This window comes from Ictalurus punctatus, chromosome 5 (assembly GCF_001660625.3).
Source record: "Ictalurus punctatus breed USDA103 chromosome 5, Coco_2.0, whole genome shotgun sequence".
NCBI classification, from domain to species: domain Eukaryota; kingdom Metazoa; phylum Chordata; class Actinopteri; order Siluriformes; family Ictaluridae; genus Ictalurus; species Ictalurus punctatus.
Window position 1 is genome coordinate 33,409,881 of NC_030420.2, and position 12,101 is coordinate 33,421,981.

Here is a 12,101-nt window from a genome sequence, read left to right on the forward strand (position 1 = left end):
CTCACACCCCTCTCCCACACTCACCCTACCTCACACCCCTCTCCCACACTCACCCTACCTCACACCCCTCTCCCACACTCACCCTACCTCACACCCCTCTCCCACACTCACCATCCCTCTCACCCCTCTCCCACACTCACCCTACCTCACACCCCTCTCCCACACTCACCATCCCTCTCACCCTACCTCTCACCCTTCTGCACACTGCTCTCCCTCCCCACACCCCACTCACCCTACCTCACACCCCTCTCCCCACACCTCTCTCCCACACTCACCCTACCTCACACTCCTCCCCACACTGCTCTCCCTCCCCACACCCCTCTCCCACACTCACCCTACCTCACACCCCTCTCCCACACTCACCCTACCTCACACCCCTCTCCCACACTCACCCTACCTCACACCCCTCTCCCACTCACCCTACCTCACACCCCTCTCCCACACTCACCATCCCTCTCTCTCCCACTCACCCTACCTCACACCCCTCCGCACACTGCTCTCCCTCCCCACTCACCCTACCTCACACCCCTCTTCCACACTCACCAGACCTTTCTCCCTCTCCCCACACCCTTCTCCCCCACCACACCCCTCTCCCACACTCACCATACCTCTCTCCCACACTCACCCTACCCCACACCCCTCTCTCTCTCCCCACACCCCTCTCCCACACTCACCATACCTCTCTCCCACACTCACCCTACCTCTCTCCCACACTCACCCTACCTCTCTCCCACACTCACCCTACCTCTCTCCCACACTCACCCTACCTCACACCTCTCTCCCACACTCACCCTACCTCACACCCCTCTCCCACACTCACCATACCTCACACCCCTCTCCCAGACTCACCCTACCTCACACCCCTCTCCCAGACTCACCCTACCTCACACCCCTCTTCCACACTACCTCTCCCTCCCCACACTGCTCTCCCCCACACTCACCATACCTCTCTCTCTCCTACACTCACCCTACCCCTCATACCTCTCTCCCTCCCCCCCACACACACACAGAGTTTGATAAAGTAGCTAGCTAACAGCTTGGCTAGCAACAAAAGCAACACACAATGGGATGTAAAACCTCACCATTCAGCTCAATCATCTTTCAGAATCAAGAGCTCAGGCTGCGAGTGTCATCACATAGAATCAACTCCTTTATTAAGTACAGCAACATGATGCATTTGCACAGGAAATAAATCAACACCTTTGAACACAGAATACAGTATGGCATAATATGCATAAAAGTACCAGGAAGGACAGAAATCATGTGCACTTTTGTCTCTTAGTGTTCTTCAGTCAGCGAGAGGCTCTACACGAGCACATACAGTGTGACGTTCTACAGTGAGACCAACCAGAGCCGGGCTTGTGTCGCTTTACCGTCCAGTCGGCTCGGGTTCCCTTCTACGTGTAAACATGGCTGTCTATTTCTGCCTGGAAAGGTGCCCCCGCCAACCCCCCCCCCCCCGGACATTTAATTAAACCACACCCTCCTCAGCTCAAAAGCCGACCGGTCCAGTTTTGTTCGCTTAGGCTCGCCTGATCATTTTTCAGTAGGAAAGAAAAGTCGTTCGAACAAGTGCACAGATGAGGGGGCGGGGCCCGATTAAGGCCGGCAGGGGGCAGGGCCTGAATAAGATGAAGAGGGAGGATGGCCTGACGGGGTACACAGATTTGGTCGCGTCTCCCTCAGCAGGACCTGCGAAGGTGCATGATGGGAAAGGAGGCGTGAGGCGAAGGTCGGGGGATGAGCCGTGGGCGGGGCCGTGCTAAAAGGGGTGGAGCTTCAGGTGTAGCGCGGCATCTCGCACTGCTCGCAGCGGTTCAGAGCCGGGTGGTTGAGGAAAGTGCAACTCTCGCAGTTCCACTGAGCGCCCTCGAAGTCCTCGTCACGCTGCGGCGCCGGCTTCGGTCTCGGCGCCGCTCCTCCTACTGCTGCTGCTGCTCCTCCTACTCCTGCTGTATCTAACACACACAGAGAGAACGAGACAGACAGGCAGAGAGACGACCAAGAGTGAGACAGACAAAGACGGGCATAAACCAAAGAGACAAAGTAAAAAGACATGGAGACAGAAAGAGAGCCAGACAGTTAAACAGAAAGACAGGCAGAGAGAGAGAGAGAGAGAGAGAGAGAGAGAGAGAGAGAGAGAGAGAGAGAGAGAGAGAGAGAGCGCGCAACCAAGACACACCTACAGGACATTCCTGACTCATCCTCACATCATTCAGCAGTGACGTTCAGGTGCTGAAAAGAGATGCCGCGATGACGAGAAGCCTGTAACGCGATATCGCAGCACTTCACCTCCCGATCTCAGAGTCAGCGGAGGTCAAAGAGAATTAAAGCGAGACAGCGAGCAGGGGGAAGACAGTAAGTGCTAAATCCAGTGAGGGGGGAAATCAATAAGGTATTAAAGGAGCCGAGCGGATGGAGGACGTCTCCTACTGCAGCTCACAGGATGAAGTGCAACAGGTCCTCACTGCAACTGTACACCATCACACGTCCTGCTGCTCCTCACACACCATCACACGTCCTACTGCTCCTCACACCACAGCTCATACACCATCACACGTCCTACTGCTCCTCACACCACAGCTCATACACCATCACACGTCCTACTGCTCCTCACACCACAGCTCATACACCATCACACGTCCTACTGCTCCTCACACCACAGCTCTGACACCATCACACGTCCTACTGCTCCTCACACACCATCACACGTCCTACTGCTCCTCACACCACAGCTCTGACACCATCACACGTCCTACTGCTCCTCACACCACAGCTCTGACACCAACACACGTCCTCGCTCGAAAACGCCATCGTTTCTATAGTAGCGGCTCGTTCACGGGGACGTGCACGTAAACGGATTTTAAAGAGCTTCGACGCGATCTGTTTGAGAACGGGGAAGTAACTTGTTCCGCAACATTCTACAACATTAAACGCAACTATAAACGGATAAAAAGTGTGACGTTTCATTCTTCAGTAACTAAAGAATAAAAATTTCATAGTTTCATAACTTCATAGCAAAGTGCTGTGGGACAAAAGGATTAAAACGTTTCGGGACGTGACGGTTCTGCTGCTCCGACTCGCCGACCCGTCAGTGATTATTTTCCCTATAACAGCACTACCTTTTTTAAAAAAAAAAGGTTTATTAATACCAGCTTATGTTTCAATAAACGTTTTTATAACATAACATCAGGGATAATGCATATTTACATTTAAGTTTAAATTACAACTAGTTCATCATCATCACATTCAGACTTCCACCGATTCTGATTGGACAAGATGGCCGCCAGTATAACGTTCCACTGTTTTCTAGATGACAGGAAGCCCCGCTGTTTCCTAAACCACATCAGTAAAGAACCGCACGTAGTTCGTGGCTCACAGTCACAGAAAAATGAAAAAGAAAACAAAGTTAGGTAACGTCTTCCGTTACGAGCTAGCTACGTGAGCGGGGGAGATCGTGTAAAAACTCACCTTTTTTGGGCGGGACGACCGGACCGGGCTGGATGTTATCGTAAAAGTTGTTCATGGCTTTAGGGTCGAACTTTCCTGAACAAAACGAGACAAAAACACACAGATAATGACATCTCCCGCCCGACATCGCCTTATTCCTCACGTACAGCTAACTGAACACATTTACATTAACAGCCCACTCCACGCCGAGATAACCCGGCCCCGGCCGACTCATCACGGGGCTGAAGCTAGAGAAGTCATATTAAAACACACCATTAACTATTAACACAAGTGTTCGAGTCATTAAATAAACAAACAAACAAATAAATAAAACCATCCTAAAGCTCGTACACGATCAGGCCGGCGTCTAAGAATAGCGTTAACCTTAAAACCTATTAAGCTAAATAATTCAAACGGGGACATTTCCGTTTACATCGTGGCCACGCACCGAGCGTTTACTCGTCACGGAAAACCGAGAACGGCGTCAGAGACCGAACTAATTAGAGCTCCATAGAGAACGACATGAAACCAAGCTTCAGCGTTAAATTAGACCGCCGTGGGACGATGCTAGAAATAAGAGCGTTTAAATACAGCAGGACAAACTTTACAGGAAGGAAAGAGAAACGGCTCGGGGAGGAACGCGGTTCGCACAAAAACAACAAGGAGACTGTTCTATAAAAGGAAGAGATGTTATGTACAGTAATTATTATTCATAATAATAATAATGATAATAATAATAAAGAGCGCATGTAAACTAATTTATCACGACCATTAAAAAGATTTGTAGAGTCTTAGATCTGGCACTTTGTTGTAGGCCTATTTAATCTTTATACCGAGGAGGGGGGGGGGGACTGTGAGAGAGAGAGAGAGAGAGAGAGAGAGAGAGAGAGAGAGAGAGAGAGAAAGAGAAACCCTCCGATCTTAACTACACACTATGTAAGCTAGGTCGAAGATACACTCTGAATTTATTCAAGATCGAGACGAGATAAAAGAAGGGGAAGGGGGCGGAGCTTCCACGCTGTGTTAGTATCGGGGCGTTCAAAACACCTCTGCGACCGTCAATCGCTCCGGACCCGCATGTCGATTGGCTCGTCGATTATATTCTGGAACAATACTATAAATGAGATCGACGGAATGAACAAAGTAAGAGCAAGTCGAGCTCGACGGGGACGGGCACGCCAAAACACATTTTTGACCTTGACCCTGTTTGGATCGCCTCCAGAATGTGATCGGTCCACGCGCTGGTTTATGAGAAGCATTCCACAGAGATCCTACAAAAACATTTTACCGCTCGACGTGTTGAAATGTCTTTTTCCACTGCAGTGTTCCGGTTTAGATTTTGTTCTCAGCCGGTGTTTTGTTTTTTTGTTCCCTGGCTTGGCTCTTTAATTAATTATGTGCAACCAAACAATCCAAAAGAATCATCTTCACACTGATTGGGATTTTACCTCGAGACTGCAGCAGGTCCGTCTCCTTCAAGGTGCAATCAATGTCGATCTGAAGCTGTCTGTTCTGCGTCCGGACTCTGGTTATCTCTTCAGGCTGGAGCACACACAACACACACACACACACTTACTTACTTAAGAGAAACACATGCGCACCATCCCCATCACTCATAACAAGTCTCTGATTTCTAACACCATCATGAGGAACCTGATATAATGATGGTAAATAATCACATTCTGATGATCTCGCTCTCTCTCTCTCTCTCACACACACACACACACTCCAAACGACATCCTGATCTTTAACATCATGTGCACGTTCATACTGCATTACGTTACAGTATATCCGGGACGTGTTTGATAGTCTGAATATAATAATCATTCATTCACAGACTTAAAAATCACTGACCGCACCTTTAACGATGGCGCTACAGCGTTCCGTTACTGTAACCACGACGCTATTGCTTTTAAAGTCAATTACTGCAACGCTGGTGGTGGAAATAAAGTAGAACCTGGACGCCAAGCAGCTCTGGGTCTGACGCACTGGGGTGTGTGTGCGCTCACCCGTGGGATGAAGCTGGAGCTGTTGACGCGTCTGAAGCGCCTCTGTAGCGCGTCATACTCCATCTCGTTGACTTCGGCCTTCAGCTGCTCCAGCTTCTGCTTCTCGGCCCGCAGCTCCTTCAGCAGGCGCTCCATCCTCGCGCGCTGGTGCAGCAACAGAGCTACAGGTCACACGGACGACAGGCTCAGATCAGAACCGACCCGAAACAGCACACATGTATACGCCGTATAAACCGTAAGCACGTGCGAGATCATCCTGATATTTAGCACGTGTGACCATGCATTAATATACCACGCGCACTCACGTGCAAAATTACATGGTAATTGACAACAGATGATAAAGAATAGTTTCCCAGTTCTTATACTGGGATGTCACACAGCTCTAACCAACTCTCCTGATACTTTGTAACCATGACAACGATAACAATTAACAGTCAAGGCTCACGCCAGTATTTACAGTATCTACACGATTTAACTTAAATACAGATAAAAGACATTATTATAGTATTATTAATGACATTAAAGGGTTAACCCTGTGTGTAGGCGTAGTCGTCTGAGCCGGAGCTGGAGCGCCGGGGCATGTGGCTGACGTGGCTGACTCTGCCCCCCGAGGTGGCCGAGATGGGCAGGATGGGAGCGGGAGTGCCGTGTTTCTCGCCCTGATCCACGATGTTCAAGAGCGACTCTGTTTCCACGGGCGGCGACGGCGATCCCGATCCCAGCTGCTGCTGCTGGCCTGGCCCCATTTTAATCTTGATGTAGGCGGAGCTTCCGGCTTGGGGAGAGGAGGCAGGGCGGGGGCGCGCGCCACCCAGGTACACGCCCGGGTGAAAGGAGGTGCCGGGGGGTGGTGCCATGCTAATGGCCCTAGATGGAGAGCTCGGGGAGGGGCTGTTGGGCATGTAGAGCGCCCCCTGCGGAGTGTGGATGGGGGAGTTACTGCGCTGCCGCCCCTCCAGCGTGATCTCGATCTGGTTCTTCATGGAGCCTTTGGTGGGCATGTAGGCCCTGTAGGGGACGTGCTGGTACGTCATGTTGGGCAGGGTAGGAGGGCTGATGGGTAAAAAGACTTGGTGCTGGGGCGAGCTGTAGGGCGACTGGTATGTTGGAGTGCTGTAGGGCGAGGGAGAGTACACGGGCGCTCCGGACGACGCCCAGGGCGAGGGCTGAGGGCTCTGAGAAGGGGAAGGGCGCATAAACAGGTTGTTCCCACTGTTCACATACGCGCCGGGGGGAATCTGAAGTGCCTGAGGGGCAGACGGGATGCTCGAGGACAGCGCCAGCGTGATAGGGGTCATGTAGCGAGCGGGCACGGGGGTGTAGGTGGGCGAAATGCCCGGCACGGCAGGCGGAGGGGTGGGCGTGCTGGCCGAGCGCCCATGGTCGCTCCTGAAGTAGTTGGTGTAGCTGGCGTTGGAGTTGGCGTTGGCATTGCCGCTCTCGGGCGGAGGGAAGCCGCCGACGCTGATGTGCAGCATGCGGTTGCGGCTCAGGTGCACCTCCTCCGGGCTGTGGAACTCCTCGTACAGGTAGCGACTGCTCTCCTGAGCCAGCAGGTGGCAGCACACCTCCAGGTTGTTGTTATTCTGAAGATGGGGGGAAAAAAAAAAATCCGTCAACGAACGTATAGAAATAAACGACAAACATGACGCGTCAATTTTTAAACGCTTTTAAATAAAATATAGCGCCTCCGGGACCTCCAGACGCAGCAAAACAATACGTAATAGAGCTTAAACGTTTCTCTGCGTAGAGAAAGAAAATCATCACAAAACCGAATTTCTACGAGCGTTACGTTATCTCGCGCCTCGATGAGTGCAATCCCACGATTCTGTTCAGCAGAGTTCGTTTCTTAATATTGTAAACTCTAACATACGGCTAGACAATCGACTCTGAGCACATGCATAAATTTTTTTTTTTTTTCATTTCGATATATTTAATAGTTTTATAATCATTCATTTGATTAATTTACTAAGCCATAATATTTCTGTAACAGTTTTAAAGTGATCATGATTAAAATGTGTTTATTATTAATTATTTTACATTTTATATTGTTAATGCTTTTTTATGATATATTATTAATACAGAAATTTCGCATAGTTACACAATGATGAATATTAATTTTGTATTTTAATTATAATTATAGTATTATTACATCATTAAGAAATCTATTAAACTACAATAAATGTCAAAAATATTTATTCTAAGTGATATAAAAAAATTAAAGTTATTGTTGTTTTTAATAATGATGTATCGTAAATTTCTTATAATAATGATTAATTCAACGTTTGTTTTTTTATAACAATTTGTGTCACTTTTTAAAATTAACTTTATTTTTTAAATTATATATCTCTAGCTCTATAATCTCTCTCTCACTCACACACACACACACACACACACACACACACACACACACATATATATATATACAAAAAAAAATCTAGTTTTAGCATGATCAATATAAGGATATAACTTTTTATAATGATTCATTTTTTTTTTATTTTTTAAAAATTATTACTGTTTTATGACAATGATTTATATTTGATCCGGATATGGGTTGGTTTTAAAGCGCTCCATGTCGATGAGTCAGCGTTCTGTAACAGGTATCAGAATTCCAGCTTCTTCCTTCCTCTAATCATGAATTATTGACCAGAGAGCAAACATGAGAAATGGGAACAAAGACTCGGCAGCAGCGGCGGCGGTGGAGGCCGAGGCCAGGTCGCGCTCGCTCTCTCGCTCTCTCTCTCTCTCTAGTGCTACGTTCGATGCCCGTTTTATTATTTATTCTCCAGAACAAGCTCACCTGCAGAAGGCACTGGGACACGACGTTCTCTGGGATCTCGGGGAAACGCTGCTTCAGGTCTTGCAGGACGTGGTAGTCTAACTGAGGCGCTCCCTGTGCCATGCTGAGCCCACGGCCTTACTGAGCCGCCAGCCACGAGGGCAGCAGCTGCTCTTCTCTCATCACCTGCATGCACACACACACAACAATCAGTCAGCAATACGGATCAAACACTCTCTCCACACACACACACACACACACACACACACACGCAGCATCATGATGAAGTGGACTAGAGAAGGCACTGAGCGCGGATGCGAGTAATGGAGCAACGCTGGTGCATAAATAACAGATGGTGCACAGCGAGAGGCAAAAAAGAGCAGCGACTGATGGAAAAACTGCTGCTCTACAAAAAAACCCTCAAACCCTAAATCATTTTTTTGTTTTTAAAGCCACACAACTCTGTTAGTACAGAGAACCGAGTTCTAATCTTGCTCTGATTAAATTCAGGGATTCAGGGAACGCTGGATCCAGAACCGTTTTGGAATTAAGCGATCCTGTCTGAAGTAAAGATTCTCCACCGTTTCTCCATAGGAGAACACGCAGCCTGTTTCTGTTACGTTGTTCTTCAACAAACAGAATTACATAGAATTTACTGACGATACCCCTGTGCGCAAAGAAAGCACCGTGACGACGTGGTGTGTGAAGGTTGGAGTAGAAGGTAGAAGAACTCGAGTGTCCTGCACAGAGCCCTGACCTCATCCCCAATGAACACCTCCTGGATTGACTGGGGCCTCCTCACCAGACAGCGAATCACTAACGCTCGTGTAGCTGAATGAACACAAATCCCCACAGCCACGCCCCAAAATCCAGCCGAAGAGCCTTCCCAAGTGTTAGCGAGTGGAGCACATTATAACAGCAAATAAACCTGGAACGAGACGTTCAACGAGCTCACATGGGTGTGACGGTCAGGGGTGCACATACTTTTGTACGTGGTAATATAATGTAAACGGTTATTTGTGCAAATAACTCACACTTATTGGTTTACTGGAATCTTATTATATTAAATTTGACCGTGTTCAAGATGTTTTCACTTGTGAAGATGTAATCTCCTTCACGGGAGCGTTTTTGATGTCGGCTCAGGACTAACCAGTTGAAGACATTGTTGTGCTGATAGATATAAAAATAATACTGTAACCATAACAACACTCTTAAGCTACTCTCAGCTACCTAACTAGCCTGTTTCGAACGCATTTTAGGGAAGATAGAACGTAAAGAACCGGATGTGATGAAGTTTCTCTCACGCTGCGCTTCATTCCCACGAGACCCAAAACATCACTTTCCCCAAAGTGTTTCATTCCTCTCGCGTAAACCGCTCCGTCCTGAAGACGTCCGACGTTACGGCGTGACCCCGGACCGTCACGACACGCTCGCACTGGAGACTCCTTCCTCGGATGTTAAGCGCGTCCTTGGAGAAAGCTTCACCGTATCGAGGAACAAGTCACGCGTTACCGAGACTCTGCTCAGTTGTGAGGGGAAATGATTAACCCTCATTTGCAGCGAGACGAAATGATAAAACGCTTAAAAACCCGATTAATCATACTGCCCTGATTAACACAAGCCTTATTAAACATTCAGCGTGAGATAATTCCAACTTGGCTTGGAAATCATTTTCATGTCAAAAATGAAATAAATTAGAGAATATATATATATTTTATTAAATGGGGGCACAGATAACATTATCCACTGAGAGAGAGAGAGAGAGAGAGAGAGAGAGAGAGAGATAACACCTCTTGATAGGTCAAGCCAAAAGATTAAGTTAATAAAACCACGTTAATCCAATAAAGTGTTTTTGAAGTTATTTTTGTTCTGGTGGCTAATCACGCTTGCTAATGCATCTGACTGAAATGTTAGCTTGTTAGCCATAGAGGCACCGAGGAAGCCTGACCATATATTCACATTTATGTCCTCAGATAATGAATTTTCACTGGGAAATTGTCTCACTGCTTATTTTAAATGACTATTTAATAGTTTTGTTTAGAAATCTGGCGTCGTTTTTCTAATTAATGTGCTGCACTGCAATGCAACGCTATGCCAAGCTATGCAGTTTGGCTAGCAAGTCAAACGTCGTTTTTTTTTTTTTTTTTTTTTTAAAACACGATACGTGACAATAATTTTAAAGCTGACATTTTAAACAAATAGTAAAGACATGCATGAACGTGACAAAAAAAAAAAAAACTGGACAGCACAATGAAATCCTTATATATTTAGTGTTAACCATCAGCTCTCTAACAGTTTAGGAATGGGAATCGATTCAGCCAAAAAAAAAAAAAAATGTGTCGAACACAAGGCTCAGGAAGATTGAGTCGACTCCCAAGGTTTAAAATCGGTCTACATGCCTTATCATTCGTATCACTATCACTGACGTGTATTATCCGTTTTCTATTATGTAGAGTAAAATCTTTTGTAGAATTATCAACAGATTTCTTATTTATATACCCCCCTTTAAAAGATCGCATTTCGAGAATATGAGCGCCGAATCGATTCTTAGGAATCGGCGCAAAGAATCGAACAGCCCTGCTACGGCGTTAGCAACGTCGTGTTTGTTAGCTGACAACAACGCAGCTTCTGCTACAGGTCTAGCTTAGCAGGAAAACGGACACAACATGAAATGTAAACCTCTTAATCACTTCAATGAATCTCATTAGGAGTCAACTGTGTTTATTGAGTTTCGTTAAAGAGCAAGATAGCTGGCTAGCTCGCGAAACCGGAAACAGTGTCGCAAACAACAGGTCACTTGACAGTCGGCAGCTGTAAATAAAACACAGACACGGATAATAAAGACGTAGTGAATAGTGAAGAAAATAAAGAAGTTGACGCGTGAGAAAAGCGGTTGTGCTAAACGACGTGAAGGAGTTAGGAGGATAGGATAGTACAGAGATGTTATAATGGAGGGAATGTTATCGCAGCTGCAGGTAAACGCCTCTTTCTTCCCCGGATTTTGACTCCCAACAAGCGACACGGCAGCGCAGTGTTCCACTAAAGCAAGCCTGTATCTAAACCACTTAAACACCATCAGACAGCCACTGAATAAACCTCACTCAGCTCGGTATAAATGAAAGCAAATCAGCCCAGAAGCTCCAGGAAATCAAGCCAAAGTGTCACCCAGTGCCTAAACCCGCGAGCCCATTAGCACGCGCTCGGTACCGTGATGCGGCTCCTCGCTGCCATTGAAGTCCAGGGCAGGATTTCGGAGTTTAATTTCTGCTCCACGCGGTTATAAAATCAGTAACAGCACTCTGTAAAATGCTGCGATGCTGCTAAGGCTCCAGCAGGCTACAGGCTAAACTCGCGAAACCCGTTGCTGCTCACCGTATATTTGTTTAGTTTACCCGCAGCCCGAGCAGGCCATTACTGCCACCAGGCGGCGCGGAGAAGCAGCGCATGTTTTAATCAGCTACACTGCGGTGAGATGGCCGCTTTCAGGTTTCACCATTTTTCAGCTTTGACCTCGAACACGATTCTATTCTACACAACTCTATTCAATACGATTCTATTCTATTCAACAGAACTCTATTAAACACAATTCTATTGTACAGAACTCTGTTCAACACGATTCTATTCTACAGAACTCTATTCAACACAATTCTATTCTAACTATTCAACACGATTCAATTGTACAGAACTATTAAACACGATTCTATTCTACAGAACTCTATTCAACACGATTCTATTCTACAGAACTCTATTCAACACGATTCTATTCTACAGAACTCTATTCAACACGATTCTATTCTACAGAACTCTATTCAACACGATTCTATTCTAACTATTCAACACGATTCAATTGTACAGAACTATTA

General features: G+C 46.9%; 1 protein-coding gene across 1 annotated transcript; it reads right to left on the reverse strand.

The window, feature by feature from the left end:
• Positions 1-1,132: 1,132 nt before the first annotated feature.
• On the reverse strand, positions 1,133-11,604 carry tab3 (TGF-beta activated kinase 1 (MAP3K7) binding protein 3). Its single transcript, XM_017468523.3, has 7 exons — positions 11,446-11,604; positions 8,260-8,424; positions 5,992-7,045; positions 5,460-5,620; positions 4,899-4,992; positions 3,472-3,546; positions 1,133-1,958 (listed from the first exon to the last, which is right to left on the reverse strand). The coding sequence occupies exons 2-7, from the start codon at positions 8,359-8,361 to the stop codon at positions 1,780-1,782; spliced, it is 1,665 nt and encodes a 554-aa protein (XP_017324012.1). The 5' UTR covers positions 8,362-8,424; positions 11,446-11,604; the 3' UTR covers positions 1,133-1,779.
• Positions 11,605-12,101: the final 497 nt, after the last annotated feature.

What these genes read in the sequence shown, in the direction of transcription:
- tab3 (XM_017468523.3), bottom strand. Translation starts at nt 8,361, where the DNA reads ATGGCACAGGGAGCGCCTCAGTTAGACTACCACGTCCTGCAAGACCTG. An exon ending in CGACTACGCCTACACACAGG is followed by an intron (nt 5,621 to 5,991) that starts GTTAACCCTTTA and finishes TGTGACCTGTAG; the next exon opens with CTCTGTTGCTGCACCAGCGC. An exon ending in GGTCGTCCCGCCCAAAAAAG is followed by an intron (nt 1,959 to 3,471) that starts GTGAGTTTTTAC and finishes TGTGTGTGTTAG; the next exon opens with ATACAGCAGGAGTAGGAGGA.